The 18,603-nt window shown below is 35.9% G+C and overlaps 1 protein-coding gene across 1 annotated transcript in view; it reads left to right on the forward strand.

Moving 5' to 3' along the window:
• The window catches only part of LOC122904894 (butyrophilin subfamily 1 member A1-like), a 30,443-nt gene extending 15,740 nt beyond the window's left edge, over positions 1–14,703 (forward strand). Inside the window, exons 8-9 of the mRNA XM_044246240.1 lie at positions 13,812–13,838; positions 14,061–14,703. Of these exons, the coding sequence (XP_044102175.1) occupies positions 13,812–13,838; positions 14,061–14,590 (557 nt within the window). The 3' untranslated portion in view covers positions 14,591–14,703. The remainder of the gene's footprint in view (positions 1–13,811; positions 13,839–14,060) is intronic.
• Positions 14,704–18,603: the final 3,900 nt, after the last annotated feature.

Raw genomic sequence — 18,603 nt, forward strand, 5'->3', positions numbered from 1 at the left:
TGGTTTATAGCCTTTGTATTCCTTCCTTGATGAAATATCTATTTATTATTTTGCCATTTTAAATTTAATTTTTATTTTGTAAATAGAATTTATTTATTTATTTGAAAGAGAGAGCAAATGAGAGAGAGTGAGCAAGTGTGCATGAGCAGGGAAGGGAAGGGCAGAGTAGAGGAAGAAACACATTCTCCACTGAGCAGGAATCCTGACAAGGGGCTCCATCTTGGGACCCTGGAATCATGACATAAGCAGAGGCTTAAATAATTATGCCACCCAGGCACACTATTTTGCCATTTTTCAATTGGAATGTTTGTCATTCCATTTTTGACTTTTAAGATATCTTTTTTATTTGGATACAAATATTTTATCAGATAAATTGTTTGAACATAATTTTTTTCTAGTTTTTGTATTATCCTTTCATTTTCTTTTCAAAAATTATTTTGATTAACATATAATGTATTATTTGCCCCAAGGTACAGGTCTGTGAATCATCAGGCTTACACATTTCACAGCACTCATCATACTACATACCTTCCCCAATGTCCATAACCCAACCACACTCTCCCTACCTCCCCAACCCCCAGCAACCCTCAGTTTGTTTGTGAGAGTAAGAGTCTCTTATGGTTTGTCTTCCTCCCGATCCCATCTTGTTTCAATTTTTTCCTTCCCTACCCCCAAGCCTCCACTCTGCCTCTCAAGTTCCTCATATCAGAGAGATCATATGATAATTGTCTTTCTTTGATTGACTTACTTCATTCAGAATAATACCCTCTGGTTCCATCCACATCATTGCAAATGGCAAGGTTTCATTTTTTATGGCTGCATAGTATTTCTGTGTGTGTGTGTGTGTGTGTGTGTGTGTGTATACACACCACTTCTTCTATATCCATTGTGTGTGTGTGTGTGTGTGTGTATACACACCACTTCTTCTATATCCATTGTGTGTGTGTGTGTGTGTGTGTGTGTGTGTGTGTATACACACCACTTCTTCTATATCCATTAGGTAGACATCTCGGTTCTTTCCATAGTTTGGCTATTGTGGACATTGGTGTTATAAACATTTGGGTGCATTTGCTCCTCTGTATCACTACATATGTACTTTTAGGGTAAATAACCAGTAGTGTGATTGCTGAGTCTTAGGGTAGCTCTATTTTCAACTTTTTGAGGAATCTTCATGTTGTGGAGTGGCTGCACCACTTGCATTCCCACCAACAGTGTAGGAGGGTTACTCTTTCTCTGCATCCTCACTAACATCTGTCATTTCAAGACTTGTTAATTTTAGCCATTCTGACTGGTGATTTCTCATTGTGATTTTGATTTGTATTTTCCCGATGCTGAGTGATGTGGAGCACTCTTTCATGTGTCTGTTCGCCATCTGCATGACTTTTTGCAGAAATGTCTGTTCATGTCTTCTGCCCATTTCTTGATTGGATTATTTGTTCTTTTAGTGTTGAGTTTGATAAATTTATATAGATTTTGGATACTAGCCCTTTATCCATTATGTCATTTGCAAATATCTTCTTCCATTCTATCAGTTGTCTTTTGGTTTTGTGGACTGTTTGCTGTGCAAAAGCTTTTGATCTTAATGAATTCCCAATAGTTAATTTTTGTCCTTGCTTCCTTGCTTCTTGTGATGTTTCTACGAAGAAGTTGCTGTGGCTGAGGTTGAAGAGGTTGCTGACTATGTTCTCCTCAAGGATTTTGATGGATTCCTATCTCACATTGAGGTCTTTCATCCATTTGAAGTCTATTTTTGTGTGTGGTGTAAGGAAATCGTCCAGTTTCATTCTTCTGCATGTGGCTGTCCAATTATTTCAACACCATTTGTTGAAGAGACTTTTTTCCATTGGATATTCTTTCCTGCTTTGTCAAAGATTAGTTGGCCATAGAGTTGGGGGTCCATTTAGGGCTCTCTATTCTGTTCCACTGATCTATGTGTCTTTTTTTGTGCTAGTACAATATTGTCCTGCTGATGACAGCTTTTTTTTTCCAATTTATTTATTTTCAGAAAAACATTATTCATTATTTTTTCACCACACCCAGTGCTCCATGCAAGCCGTGCCCTCTATAATACCCACCACCTGGTACCCCAACATCCCACCCCCCCCGCCACTTCAAACCCCTCAGATTGTTTTTCAGAGTCCATAGTCTCTCATGGTTCACCTCCCCTTCCAATTTACCCAAATTCCCTACTCCTCTCTAACGCCCCTTGTCCTCCATGCTATTTGTTATGCTCCACAAATAAGTGAAACCATATGATAATTGACTCTCTCTGCTTGACTTATTTCACTCAGCATAATCTCTTCCAGTCCCATCCATGTTGCTACAAAAGTTGGGTATTCATCCTTTCTGATGGAGGCATAATACTCCATAGTGTATATGGACCACATCTTCCTTATCCATTCATCCATTGAAGGGCATCTTGATTCTTTCCATGGTTTGGCGACTGTGGCCATTGCTGCTATAAACATTGGGGTACAGATGGCCCTTCTTTTCATGACATCTGTATCTTTGGGGTAAATACCCAGGAGTGCAATTGCAGGGTCCTAGGGAAGCTCTATTTTTAATTTCTTGAAGAATCTCCACACTGTTCTCCAAAGAGGCTTCACCAACTTGCATTCCCACCAACAGTGTAAGAGGGTTCCCCTTTCTCCACATCCTCTCCAACACATGTTGTTTCCTGTTTTGTTCATTTTGGCCATTCTAACTGGTGTAAGGTGATATCTCAATGTGGTTTTAATTTGAATCTCCCTGAGGGCTAATGATGATGAGCATTTTTTCATGTGTCTGATAGCCATTTGTATGTCTTGATTGGAGAAGTGTCTGTTCATATCTTCTGCCCATTTTTTGATGTGTTTGCCTGTTTTGTGTGGGTTGAGTTTGAGGAGTTCATTATAGATCCTGGATATCAACCTTTTGTCTGTACTGTCATTTGCAAATATCTTCTCCCATTCCGTGGGTTGCCTCTTTGTTATGACAGCTTTTTAATAAAGCTTGGAGTCTGGAATTGTGATGCCACTAACTTTGGCTTTCTTTTTCAACATTCCTCTAGCTATTTAGGTTCTTTTCTGGTTCCATACAAATTTTAGGATTATTTGTTCCATTTCTTTGGAAAAAAGGGATGGTATTTTCATAGGGAATGCATTAAATGTGTAGCTTGCTCTCAGTAGTGTAGACATTTTTACAATATTTGTTCTTCCAATCCAAGAGTGTGGAAAGTTTTTCCATCTTTCGTGTCTTCTTTAATTTCTTTCACAAGTACTTTATATTTATCTGAGTACAGATCTTTTGCCTCTTTGGTTAGGTTTATTCCTAGGTAACTTATGGTTTGGGTGCAATTATAAATGGGATTGGCTCCTTAATTTTTCTTTCTTCTGTCTTGCCATTGGTGTATAGAAATGCAACTGATTTCTGTGCATTGATTTTATACCCTGACACTTTACCGAATTTCTGTATGAGTTCTAGCAATTTTGGAGTAGAGTTTTTTGGGATATCCACATAAAGTATCATATCATCTGCAAAGAGTGAGAGTGTGACTTCTTTGCTGATTCGGATGGCTTTTATTTCCTTTTGTTGTCTGATCGCCGAGGCTCAGACTTTTAGTACTATGTTAAATAGCACTGGTGATAGTGGACATCCCTGCCGTGTTCCTGACCTTAGGGGAAAAGCTCTGTTTTTCTCCATTGAGAATGATATTTGCTGTAGGTTTTTCATAGATGGCCTTGATGATATTGAGGTATGTACCCTCTATCCCTACACTTTGAAGAGGTTTTTTGTTTTTTGTTTTGTTTTTAAAAGACTTTATTTATTTGTTAGAGAGACACAGAGAGAGAGGGAACACAAGCAGGATGAGTGAAAGAGGGAGAAGCAGGCTTCCTGCCAAGCAGGGAGCCCAATGTGGGGCTTGATACCAGGACTCTGGGATCATGAACTGAGCTGAAGGCAGACACTTAACAACTGAGCCCCCCAGGCCCCCATGAAGACTTTTGATCATGAAAGGATACTGTACTTTGTCAAATGTTTTTTCACCATCTACTAAGAATACATATGGTTCTTATTCTTTCTTTTATTAATGTATTGTATCACATTGATTTGTGGATGTTGAAACAACCTTGCAGTCCAGAAATAAATCCTACTTGGTTGTAGTGAATAATCCTTTTAATGTACTGTTGGATCCTATTGGCTAGTATTTTGGTAAGAATTTTTGCATCTGTGTTCATCAAGGATATTGGTCTGTAATTCTCCTTTTTGATAAGGGTCTTTGTTTGGTTTTGGGACCAAGGTAATTCTAGCTTCATAAAAGGAGTTTAGACGTTTCCCTTCCATTTCTATTTTTTGGAACAGTTTCAGGAGAATAGGTATTAATCCTTATTTAAATGTTTGCTTCTTCTGGGCAGTTGTCTGGCCCTGGGCTCTTATTAGTTGGGAGATTTTTGATGACTGCCTCAATCTCCATACTGTTTATGGGACTGTTCAGGTTTTCTATTTTCTCCTGGTTCAGTTTTGGTAGTTTATATCACTCTAAGAATATGTCCATTTCTTCCACATTGTCATATATGTGACGTATAGTTGCTCATAATATGTTCTTATAATTGTTTGTATTTCTTTGGTGTTGGTTATGATCTATCCTCTTCCACTCATTATTTTATTTTTTTTGGTCCTTTATCTCTCTCTCTCTCTCTCTCTCTCTCTTTTTTTTTTTTTTTTTTGATAAGTCTGGCCAGGGTTTTATCAATCTTATTAATTCTTTCAAAGAACCTGCTGCTCCTGGTTTCATTGATTTGTTCTACTGTTCTTTTGATTTCTATTTCATTGATTTATGCTCTGATCTTTATGATTTCTCTTCTCCTGCTGGGTTTAGGCTTTCTTTGCTGCTCTTTCTCCAGCTCCTTTAGGTGTAGGGTTAGGTTGTGTACTTGAGACCATACTTGTTTCTTGAGAAAGGCATCTATTGGTATATACTTTCCTCTCAGGACCACCTTTGCTGTGTCCCAAAGATTTTGAACAATTGTGTTTTCATTATCATTTGTTTCCATGATTTTTAAATTATTTTTTAATTTCATGGTTGCCCATTCATTCTGTAGTAGGATGCTCTTTAGCCTCCATGTATTTGAGTTCTTTCCAACTTTCCTCTTGCAATTGAGTTCTAGCTTCAGAGCACTGTGGTCTGAAAATATGCAGGGAATAATCCCAATCTTTTGGCACTGGTTGATTCCTGATTTGTGAACCAGGATGTGATCTATTCTGGAGAATGTTCCATGTGCACTAGAGAAGAATGTGTATTCTGTTGCTTTGGGATAGAATGATCTGAATACATCTGTGATGTCCATCTGGTCCACTGTTATCATTTAAAACCGTTATTTCCTTGTTGATCTTTTGCTTGTATGATCTGTCCATTTCAGTGAGGGGGGTGTTAAAGTCCCCTACTATTATTCTATTAGTGTTGATGTATTTCTTTGATTTTGTTATTAATTGGTTTATATAAATGGCTGCTCCCTTGTTAGGGGAAGAGATATTTAAAATTGCTAGCTCTTCTTGTTGAACAGACCCTTTGAGTATGATATAGTGTCCTTCCTCATCTTTTATTTGTCTGATATAAGGATTGCTGCTCCAGCTTTCTTTTGATATCCTTTAGCATGGTAAGCTGTTTTCTACCCCTTCACCGTAAATCTGGAGGTGCCTTTGGGTCTAAAATGAGTTTCCTGTAGACAGAATATCAATGGGTCTTGTTTTTTTGTGTCCATTCTGATACCCTGTGTCTTTTGATTGGGGCATTTAGCCCATTTACATTCAGGGTAACTACTGAAAGATATGAATTTAGTGTCACTGTATTGCCTGTAAGGTGACTGTTACTGCATATTGTCTCTGTTCCTTTCACTTCTATTACTTTTAGAGTCTCTCTTGGCTTAGAGAAACTCTTTCAATATTCCCTGTGGGGCTAATTTGGTGTTCTCAAATTCTTTTAGTTTTTGTTTGCCCTGGAAGCTTTTTATCTCTACTTCTATTTTCAATGATAGCCTAGCTGGATATAATATTCTGTCTGCATATTTTTCTCATTTAGTGCTCTGAATATATCATTACAGTTCTTTCTGGCCTGCAAGGTCTCTGTGGATAAGTCTGCTGCCAATCTAATATTTCTACCAGTGTATGTTTCAGAGTTCCCGAGCTGCTTTCAGGATTTTCTCTTTGTCACTAAGAATTGTAAGTTTTACTATTAGATGATGGGGTTTACCTATTTTTATTGATTTTGAGGGGGGGTTCTCTGAGCCTCCTGGGTTTTGATGCTTGTTCCCTTTGCCATATTAGGAAAATTCTCTATAATAATTTGCTCCAATACACCTTCTGCCTCCCTCTCTCTTTTTTCTTCTGAGATCCCAATTATTCTAATATTGTTTTCCCTTGTGATGTCACTTATCTCTCAAATTCTCCCCTCATTGTCCAATAATTGTCTCTTTTTTTTTGTTCAGCTTCTTTATTCTCCATCTTTTGGTCTTCAATATCACTAATTCTCTCTTCTGCCTCACTTATCCTAGCAGTAAGAACCTCCATTATTTATTGGACCCCATTAATAGCTTTTTAAAATTTCAACTTAGTTAGATTGTAGTTCTTTTATTTCTCCAGAAAGTGATTTAATTTCTTCAGAAATTTCTTCAGAAAGAGATTCTCTAATATGTTCCATGCCTTTTTTGAGCCCAGCTTGCACCTTGATAATCATCTTTCTGAACTCTAGTTCTGACATATTACCAATGTCCATATTAATTAGGTCCCTAGGCATCAGTATTGCCTCTTATTCCTTTTTTTTGGGGGGGGGTGGCTGGTGAGTTTTTCCACTTTGTCATTTAATACAGATAAGAATATATGAACAAGAGAATAAAAAACTAAAAGGGTGGCAAAGATCCTGGAAAAATATACAATCAAGTTAGAAGAGTCCCAAAACTGGGGGGAGAAAAAAGGGAGGAAAATAAAAATAAAAAAATAAGAAATAAAAATATATATTAGACTGGTGAATAGAGCACAGCACCCACTTGATTTGGGGTGTATTCTGGCTCTTAGAAGAAACTACCTCCCAAAATTTTAAAGAAAGAAAAACATATGTGTATACACACACACACACACACAAATCAGGGTAAACATGATGAAGGGATGCAATATGCCTGTAAAGGTGAAAAGTAAAAGGTGATTCTAAAAAAGAAATTGATAAGATAAGTTAATTGGGAAAAAAACAAGAGAGAGAGAGAGAGAATGTGATATGGCTGGAGACTAGAACAAATCCATGTGCTAGATTTAGGGTATATTTTGACCTATTAGAAGAAATTGTATCCCAACATTTTAAAGAAAAAAAAAACTATATGTATACAAAAAATTAGGTTAAATAAAGGGATAAAATATGACCATAACAATGAAAATTTAAAAAGATTTTTTTAAAAAGGTATTGTTAAGATAAAATAATTTAAAAACATTAGAAGAGGAAAGAGGAAAAGTTAAAAAAATAGGATTAGAAAAAAATAAAATTAAAAACATTTAACTTTGCAAGACTAAAGATACTGGGGAAGAAAGCCATGAATTCTATGTGTTGCTTTCCTCTAGCTCTGGTTCTGCAGCTCTCCTTGATCAGTGAATTTGGTCTTGCCTGGATGATATTGCTGATCTTCTGGAGGGGTTGGGGGCTGTTGCAGTGATTCTCAAATATCTTTGTCTGAGGCAAATTTGCACCTCCCAGGGGCCAGGCTAAGTAATCTACTCGGGTTCACTCTTGGTAGCTTTTGTTCCCTGAACACTTTCTGTAGAGCTTTGGAGGATGGGAATGAAAATTGCAACCTCCCAGTCTCTGGCCTGTCAGAGCAGAGAGCTCAGGGCCCCACTCCTCAGTGCACCCTCAGAGAAAAGTGATCAATCCCTCCCATCTCCCTGGTCCCTGGCTGCACTCCATGCTCACACGTCCTGTGACCAAGTGTTTCTATCTCTGGTGCACAGCCCCATTTGTTGTCTCTAAACCCAGCAGATAACTGCCTCGTGCTCCTGCACCAGTCCTCCTGGAGGAGGAAGGATGGAGTTTCTTCAGATCTGTCACTTGTGGGGGTCCCTGCTTGAAAAACAGTGGCCTGACTATGCCTTGGATCACAGTTTAAGGTAACCCAAACTGAGAGCTCACTCCTTTGCTCTATCTCTGTAGCCAGCTTTCCCTCTATGATACCTGGCAGCTTGCCACACTCAGACAGCCCCAGTCTTTCTGTGATCCTGTGGGTCCTGAGACCACACTGTCCCCTTTAGGGCTCAACTACTGCTTAGCCTCTGGAACAATATCCCTCAATGGCACAGACTTCTAAAAGTTCTGATTTTTTTGCTCCACTTCTCCACTGCTTTCCAGGAGCTAGTACCTCCCCCTGCATTCTATCTTCTTGTCACTTTGGATTCACTTCTCCACACATCCTACCTTCCAGAAAGTGGTCAATTTTCTGTTCCTAGAATTGCTGCTCTTCTTCTCCTCTATCTCCTGTTGAATTTGTAGGTGTTCAGACTCATTTGATAACAATCTAGCTTAATTCCTCGGCCCTAATGGTTTTTCAGTCTGCTACTCCTCCACCATCTTGCTTCCCTCCCAAAGATTAATTAATTTTAAAGAAGCATTTGGTGGTTATGTGCTTACTAGAAGAATATATCACCCTTTCAATTTCCTATTTGTGTATTTTGAAATGTTTAAGATTTTATTTTGATAAGATCCAACATATCAGTTTATTTTTTCTCAAGCTTTTAGCTTCACATTTCAGAAGACCTTGCATAATTTGAGGTTTCAGATATTTTTTCTTCATTTTTTCTACTGGAAGTCTTATGGTTTTAGCTCTTGCCTTTAGGTCTATGACTCTTTTTGAGTACATATTTTGTATAGCATGAGGGAAACATCCCAATACATCTTTTTGCATGTGGATATCTGATGTGCCAATACCAACTCTTGAAAAGACTATACTTTCCCCCATTGAATTGCCTTGGTTCTTTTGAAAATATCAATTGATCACGAGTTTATTAATGGATTTAAACTTTTGTTCTACTGATCTATTTGTCTGTCTTCATGCCATTCTCTTCATTACTATCATTTAATATTATGTTTTGAAATTTGAAGATGTTTTCTTTTTCAATTGTTAAGTTCTCTGCTATTTTTAGTTTGAACTGAAGAAGAATCACTGATGAATGTTGGACTCTCATGCTTTAGATGTGCTTCCTTTTTTGATTGTTCGGTTCCCTGCTATTTTTAATCCAAACTGAAGATAAAATTTGAAGATGTTAAGTCTTCTCATTTTGATCTTTATAAAAATGTATCTTGGCTATTTTGGTTCCTTTGCAATTCCATATGAATTCTAGAATCTACTTGAAAATTTTTCAAAAGAAAAACAAAAACAAAATTCTGTTAGGAATTGTGTTGAATCTGTAGGTAGCCTTGGGTTGAATTGCCATTTTAAAGACTTATTTTTTTATGTATTTATTTGTCAGAGACAGCGAGACAGAGAGCATGAAAAAGAAGGGGGAGCTGCAGGCAGAAGCAGACTCCCAACAGATCAGGGAGCCCTATGTGGAACTCAATCCCAGGACCCTGGGATCATGACCTGCCCCAAGGCAGATGCCTAACCTTCAATTGCCATTTTAATATTAGACTTTCTATTCATGAGTATAGAATGTTTCTCTTTTTACTTATACCATCTGTGTTGTCTCAGCAATGTTTTGTAGTTTTAGTGTACAAATCTTCATCTTTTCATTAAATTTCTTCTTATTTGACATTCTTTGAAATTGTGAATGAATAGTTTAATTTCACTTTAGACATGATTAGAGTTTGTGTGTCGATTTTTTTTTTTTTAATCCTGTAACCTTACTGAATTCATTGGTCAAGTTCTAGTAGACTTTTATGGACATTTGTATGATTTTATTTAGGAATAATGAGTCAACTGTGAATAAAAGGAGATTTGCTTCTTTTTTCAAATCTGGATTTTTTTTAAACTAACTGCATAGAATCTCCATTACAATGTTGAATAGAAATAGCAAAAGCAGATATCCTTGATTCCTACCATGAAGTGAAAAAAACACATTATTTTATTATTAAGTCTTTCATCTGTTGTATATTTTCATAGATTCACTTTATTAGGTTGAAAACTGCCCATCTGTTTCTAGTTTATTGATTTTTTTATCATGATGGTATTAGATTTAATCAAATGCTTTTTCTGTGCCTATTGAGATGATTATGTCATTTTGTTGATTATTTTATTAGTATGGCTTGTTACATTAATTGATGTTTACACATTAAACTAATCTTACATCCTGGGCACAAAACCCACTTGATGGTGATCTATAATCTTTTTTGTATGTCTTGTTATATTCTATTTGTTAGTTTTTATTGATAGTTTTTGCATTTGTATTCATAAAAGATATCTGTGATTTTTTTCTGGCTTTGAAATCAGTGTGATACTATCCTCCTAGAATAAGTTTAGAAATATCTCTCCCCCCTTTATTTTCTAGAGGATTTTGTTGAATATTGCTATTATTTATTTTTTAAAATATTGGTAAAGTACACCAGTAAAGTCAACTGGAATTGGGAATTTCTTTGTGGAAAGTTTATAATTAATAATATTAATATTACATATAATATAATAATTATATGTATAATATATTTATAATAATATAAATAATAATAATAATATAGTTGTATCACTAATAAGTAACTAAGATATTAACAAATTAGTAAATTTTAGTTAGTAAATAAGTAAATTAACAAATTAACAAATTAGTAAATATTAATAAATTAGTAAGTTTTATTACTTAATACTTAATAATTAATTAATTAATATTATTATTTATTGGTAATAAATTAATAAATAAGATATTAAATCTTACTTGTTAGAGCTCTATCTAGATTTTCTATTTCTTAAGTCATTGTCAGTAATTTGTATTTTAAAGAATTACTGCATTTCATCTAAGTCTAATTTAGTGGCATAGGGATTTTCATAGAAATCCCATTTTAGCCTTCTAATTTCTGAGAGTTTAATAGTGATGTCCTGTCTTGCAAAACCCCCTCATGTGTATGTGTGAGTTGATTATTGTGGCTTTAAATTTTTTTTCTCTTATTTTTTTAAAGTTTTTAATTTTTTTTTAATTCCAGTTAGTTCACACACAGTGTAATATTAGTTTCAGGTGTATAGTTTCATGATTCAGAACTTCCACACAACACCTGGTTCTCAATATAACAAGTGCCTGTGCTTCTTATTATTGAACGTCGCTGACTTTTCTAAGAAGGAACATTTATTTAACTGACTGACATAAATATTGAATTTAAGGTTTTCTTTATTGATCGATCTTTTTATAAAGATTTTATTTATTTATTAAAGAGAGAGAGAGAGCATGAAGGGTGGGAGGAACAGGAGAAGGGAGAAGCAGACTCCCCACTGAGCAGAGTCCACAACATGGCTCCATCCCAGGACCCTGAGAAAATGACATGAGCCAAAGGCAGATGCTTAACCGATAGAACCACCCAGATGCCCCTTCTTCATTGATTTCTAATTTCATTACTTTTGTTTGCTTCAAGCTCGGTTTATTACTTACTTTTTGGTCTCTTTAAGGAGAAGCTTAGTTTATTGGTTTAATTAGTAATTGGTTTAATTCTCCTTTTCTATAGAAGACATTTAAAACTCTACATTTCCCGTTAGGCTCTGCTTTTAGCTGCAGCCAGTAGATTTTGGGATGTAATATTTTCATTTTCATTCAATTCAAAATAGCTTCTAAATTTTCCTTTGATTTCTTTTTTGTTCCACAGATTATTTATAAATATATTGTTTAATACCAAATGTTTCTTTATTTCTAAAATTTGCTCCTGTTTTCATTTTCAACTTGATTCCACTCTAATGAGATAAGATCCTTTTGTGGACATTTTTTATTAATCATTTTAGTTTTTCCTGAGTGTATCTCAATTTGCTGTGTGCCCTTGTCAGTTGCCTTTGTGCATTTCTAGAATTCCAAAGTTCCAATTTGAGAACTTTTCCAGTCTTATTGTTGCTTTGGGAGAGAGAATTTATCAAGCCATTTATTAAGTCATTACAGAAGCTTTTTGCTTCATGTTCTTTTTTTTTTTTTTAAGATTTTATTTATTTGACAGAGATCACAAGTAGGCAGAGAGGAATGCAGAGAGAGAGAGAGGAGAAAGCAGACTTCCTGCTGAGAAGAGAGCCCAATGTGGGGCTCGATCCCAGGACCCCGGGATCATGACTTGAGCAGAAGGCGGAGGCTTTAACCCATTGAGCCACCCAGGAGCCCTTCTTCATGTTATTTTTGAGAACTTTTTTAATCTGAATTTTGTAGACCTCTCATATATTTCCTCCCAGTTAGCTTCATGTAGCGATAATTATATCCAAAATAACTGTAGACATATGTGCCAATCTGACTTACTTTCTTATACATCTCCTTTTATGGTTGGTTTCTTGAAGCCACCTGAAGCAACTATGAAAAATTCATCATTTTAACTTGTTCTTTTCCTTAAGTCACTTTGTTTAATAAAGAAATTGTGCTCTTCCTTTGTGCTAAAAAAACACTATTTAACTTCATCTCTTCTCTGGAGTGGTCTAGAAAAGTGATTGCCATACTTGTTCTGTAAAGATCCATATTATAAATAGTTTAAGGTTTGTGGGCTGGATGGTCTGCTCACAATTACTCAGTGGTGCCTTGTACACTAAGGAGCCATAGTCATTACATAATGAATTAGTGTGGCTATCTTCCAATAAAACTATGTTTACAAAGACATTTGGTGGGCTGGTACTTGGTTTAGAAAAGGTCACCTTTTTAAACTCTAATACTTGCCCATTTATTGGAGGTTTTTCTATTTATTTTGATTTATGCCAGAAAAAAAGTAAATAATTATTTTGAGAATGAATAGGTTTTTCGATAGGATGTCAATAACAGATTCAATGAGCACTCTCTTTTCAAATACATTCCTTCATATCTGCAGTGTTTAGGAACACATGATATGCTTTCCAAATGATCATAGGAAACAGTTTTAGCAAATGTTTTCTCTGCTTATTATGGATGTTTTGTGGTCAGCTTTATCTGTTTTGTCATTTCTATTGCCTAAGCACTAAACCAGACCACACATTTTCTTGTTTAATAGTAGTATTTTCATCTTTAGGCTGTACTTTCTGCATTGAGTAGTATAATTAACTTTGGTTTTTGTAAAAATACCTATATTGCCATGGTTAAGAAAATGGCTTGGTATTCCTCACTTCTGCAAATGATAATATGAGAATATCTGGTTCTATGGTTCTCCTGGGCAACTCCCTTTAAAATAGTACCTCTGAGAACCAGGGATCTTCTGATCTCCTGTATTCTCCATTTTTAGAGTCTTTGCTCTTAGCTTTGTACCTATGGAAGGAGTGGGAAAGTGTTACAATGGGAATGAGAATGAAAAAATATCATATGAACTATTTATTGTCAAAAGTATAAATGGTATGTTTTCTGCTGTGCACATTTTATTGACCATAACTCAGTCACATAAACTCACCTAAATGCAACGGTATAGGGAATGGAAACATGTAACTTCGCTGCCTATTTAAAAAGTGGATAATTATTTTGGGTCATCTCTATTCAATATCAAAGAAAATACAAGTTAGAAGAATTAATTCTTATGGGAATATTTAATAAGATAAGCAGTGAAAACTTTAGGTCAAGCAAAAGTTACTGAATAAATCTGGGAAATAAACAAAATAAGTGTTAGAGGGAAGAAATTACCTCTTGTGCCAATAAATTCAAATATTAGTGCTGATGATGCATATTTATGTTCTTTTCAGACTGGAGGAAAGAATTTTTCCAGGCTGGTGAGTCATTCCCTGGTCGTCTAAGAAGGCCTGTACTCCTTACACTCCAGCTCAGTCTCTGGAGAAGTTTCTGGAGGGCAGATGAAAAACTCCTCTGAGAATATATACACCTCCCACAGCCCCAAGATATCTCAGGCTAACACAGCTCTCTGTTTCCAGGATCACTCTAACCTTTTCAGAGAATATTATTCTGTCTTTCAGAGAATATTATTGTCTTTGCAGCAAATGTTATTCTAGATCCAGCCACAGCCCATCCTGCACTCATCTTGTCTGAAGAGAACAGATGTGTAAGCTGTGGAAAGAAGCCTCAAGATCTACCTAAGGACCCACAGAGATTTAATTCCCTTCCCTGTGTTCTGGGACACCCAGTCATTACCTCAGGGAGGTGCTACTGGGAAGTAGACATCAGAGATAGTGGAGCCTGGGACCTGGGAATATGCAGGAATAATGTAATGAGGCAGGGGAGGATTTGTATAAAACCTGAGGATGGTTTCTGGGCCATCAGGTTTTATAAAGATGAGTACTGGGCACTCACTTCTCCAGAAATGCAGCTTACTGTAAGAGAGCACCCTACCAGAATGTGTATTTTCTTAGAATATGAGGATGGACATATCTCATTCTACAATATGACAGATAAATCCCACATTCACACCTTCTCTCAAGGTTCCTTTAATGGGTCTGTAAGGCCTTTTTTCAGGCTTTGGCTCAATGATTCAAAACATTTGACCATCTGTCCAGTGCCTGAAGCATAACCCTTACTGTGATCCCTCCCCTATATTAGCAGCATCCTAAGACCTGCAGGTCAGTCTGGATTGAAGTATGAGGACCTGACATGAATTCTATATCGGAAATAAATTATTTTTTCTTGTCCTTTTCTTTGATTCTCCCTAACATTTATCTCCTTCATCAATGACTCCTCAAGCATAGCATGCTTATGCTATGTTTAATGAAAATGTATATACATATATAACATATGCACATTCATATAATATAACCATTTTATTACTATAAATGTACACAAGGAACTAGTGTGTGTGATTGCCCAAACAATGTTGAAACTTCTTTAATATCTGACAAAGGTAGGAATAAGAAGAATGACCTTTTATTTTATACTCTTTTGTATCTTTGGGTTTTGAACTATGTTTATAAAATGATATGCAGAAAAATAAAATTAGTTTCAAATACATGAAAAATTGAAGTGTTGCCAGTTGTCTAACCAGTAAGACATTCACAGGGAAGCAAGTATTTCCTAGTTTATTTCCTCAATTTATCCTTTCCTTTTCATGAAATTCATTCTTACACTTTTTATTCCCTTCACTCTTGTGAAATATGGATATTCCTTTCTGTTCCTATCACCATTTATATTTTTAGAGACCATTTTCTTAATTTACATGTAACCAAATTAACTTTTTACAATACAAGCCTGTGAGTTTTAACATTTTTAGAAACTCATGGGGCCACTGCTACACTCAAGATACAAGATAAGGACACAAGTCCCTTTGTCCCCATACATACTTTTATGTTGTTCTCTTATAGTCAAACTTTTTGTAAATACCCTACCAGCAAAAAAAAAAAAAAGAAAAGAAAAAAAATCAGATTTCTGTCCCTATGCTTTTGTACTTTTTAGATGTCACAAAAATAAAATCATATAGTATGCTATATTTGGAGATTGCTTTTCATTCAGAATGAGGCTGTTGATGTTCATCCATGTTAACGTAGGCATTAGTACTTCATTTCTAATATTTGCTGAGTAGTGTTCTATTGAATGAATATACAGTTTGTCTCTTCACTCACTGAATACCATTTTGTTGTTTCCACTTTGGCATTGTAATCAATAAAGCTGCTATAAACACTCACATGTACTTTTTTTGTGTGGACATTATTTTTCACATTTTTATAATAAATACCTAAAAATGGAATTACTGGGTCATCTGGTAAAGAGTGGTTTCAACTTGGTAAGAAACTGTGAGACTCTTTCCAGAAGAGTTTTACCATTGTGAGGTCCCACTAGAAACATATGAGAGCTCCAGCTGCTCCACATCCTTACTAGTGCCTGGTACTGTCAATTTGCCTTTTTGTTTCATTTTTCTTTTATTATTTAATATTATTTATAATATTTTTATAGTGATATTTCACTAAATTTTTGCTTGAATTTCTCTAATGGGTAGTAAAGCATCTTTTCTTGTGCTTGTATACCATTTGTGCATCTTCTGCATGAAGTGTCTGTTTAAATCCATAGTCTGTTTTCTAAAAATTTCAATAGACTTTACTTGAAGAGCAGTTTTAGGTTTGCCAAAAAATTGTGCAGAAAGTACACAAAGTTTAAATAGGTATCAACTCTTCCCTAGTGGAATTTCACCTAATAATGTCTTGAAGTAGTGCTTTTGTTACAATTGAGGAACCAATTTGATAGATTATTGTTAACTAAATTACATCATTTACATTAGACCCACTCTTTGTATGGGGATTTTTTTTAAAATTTCAGTTGTTATGTATTTTTTTTGTAGTCTGTAAGAAAACAACTTTATTATTTTATTTATTTATTTAAAAATTATGTATTCATTTTTTTAAATTTTTTTTATAATTTTTTTTTCAATTTATTTATTTTCAGAAAAACATTATTCATTATTTTTTCACCACACCCAGTGCTCCATGCAAGCCGTGCCCTCTATAATACCCACCTGGTACCCCAACATCCCACCCCCCCACCACTTCAAACCCCTCAGATTGTTTTTCAGAGTCCATAGTCTCTCATGGTTCACCTCCCCTTCCAATTTACCCAAATTCCCTACTCCTCTCTAACGCCCCTTGTCCTCCATGCTATTTGTTATGCTCCACAAATAAGTGAAACCATATGATAATTGACTCTCTCTGCTTGACTTATTTCACTCAGCATAATCTCTTCCAGTCCCATCCATGTTGCTACAAAAGTTGGGTATTCATCCTTTCTGATGGAGGCATAATACTCCATAGTGTATATGGACCACATCTTCCTTATCCATTCGTCCATTGAAAGGCATCTTGTTTCTTTCCATAGTTTGGCGACCATGGCCATTGCTGCTATAAACATTGGGGTACAGATGGCCCTTCTTTTCACGACATCTGTGTCTTTGGGGTAAATACCCAGGAGTGCAATTGCAGGGTCCTAGGGAAGCTCTATTTTTAATTTTTTGAGGTATCTCCACATTGTTCTTCAAAGTGGCTGCACCAACTTACATTCCCACCAACAGTGTAAGAGGGTTCCCCTTTCTCCACATCATCTCCAACACATGCTGTTTCCTGTTTTGTTAATTTTGGCCATTCTAACTGGTGTAAGGTGATATCTCAATGTGGTTTTAATTTGAATCTCCCTGAAGGCTAATGATGATGAGCATTTTTTCATGTGTCTGATAGCCATTTGTATGTCTTGATTGGAGAAGTGTCTGTTCATATCTTCTGCTCATTTTTTTGATGTGTTTGTCTGTTTTGTGTGGGTTGAGTTTGAGGAGTTCATTATAGATCCTGGATATCAACCTTTTGTCTATACTGTCATTTGCAAATATCTTCTCCCATTCCGTGGGTTGCCTCTTTGTTTTTTTGACTGTTTCCTTTGCTGTGCAGAAGCTTTTGATTTTGATGAAGTCCCAGAAGTTTATTTTCGCTTTTGTTTCCTTTGCCTTTGGAGACGTATCTTGAAAGAAGTTGCTGTGGCTGATATCAAAGAGATTACTGCCTATGTTCTCCTCTAAGATTCTGATGGATTCCTGTCTCACGTTGAGGTCTTTTATCCATTTTGAGTTGATCTTTGTGTACGGTGTAAGAGAATGGTCGAGTTTCATTCTTCTACATATAGCTGTCCACTTTTCCCAGCACCATTTATTGAAGAGACTGTCTTTTTTCCACTGTATATTTTTCCTGTTTTGTCGAAGATTAATTGACCCTAGAGTTGAGGGTCCATATCTGGGCTCTCTACTCTGTTCCACTGGTCTATGTGTCTGTTTTTATTCCAGTACCATGCTGTCTTGGTGATCACAGCTTTGTAATAAAGCTTGAAATCAGGTAAGGTGATGCTGCCAGCTTTATTTTTGTTTTTCAACATTTCCTTAGCGATTCGGGGTCTCTTCTGATTCCATACAAATTTTAGGATTATTTGCTCCAGCTCTTTGAAGAGTGCCGGTGGAATTTTGATCGGAATGGCATTAAAAGTATAGATTGCTCTAGGCTGTATAGACATTTTAACAATGTTTATTCTTCCAATCCAAGAGCATGGAATGGTCTTCCATCTATTTGTGTCTTCATCAATTTCTTTCATGAGTGTTCTATAGTTCCTCAAGTACAGATCCTTTACCTCTTTAGTTAGGTTTATTCCTAGGTATCTTATGGTTCTTGGTGCTATAGTAAATGGAATTGATTCTCTAATTTCCCTTTCTGTATTTTCATTGTTAGTGTATAAGAAAGCCACTGATTTCTGCACGTTGACTTTGTATCCTGCCACGTTGCTGAATTGCTGTATGAGTTCTAGTAGTTTGGAGGTGGAGTCTTTTGGGTTTTCCATATAAAGAATCATGTCATCTGCAAAGAGAGAGAGTTCGACTTCTTCATTACCAATTTGGATACCTTTTATTTCTCTCTGTTGTCTGATTGCTGTTGCTAGGACTTCTAATACTATGTTGAACAAGAGTGGTGAAAGTGGGCATCCTTGTCTTGTTACTGATCTCAATGGGAAGGCTGCAAGCTTTTTCCCATTGAGGATGATATTTGCTGTGGGTCCTTCATAGATAGATTT

This window comes from Neovison vison, chromosome 1 (assembly GCF_020171115.1).
Source record: "Neovison vison isolate M4711 chromosome 1, ASM_NN_V1, whole genome shotgun sequence".
In the NCBI taxonomy this organism is placed as follows: domain Eukaryota; kingdom Metazoa; phylum Chordata; class Mammalia; order Carnivora; family Mustelidae; genus Neogale; species Neogale vison.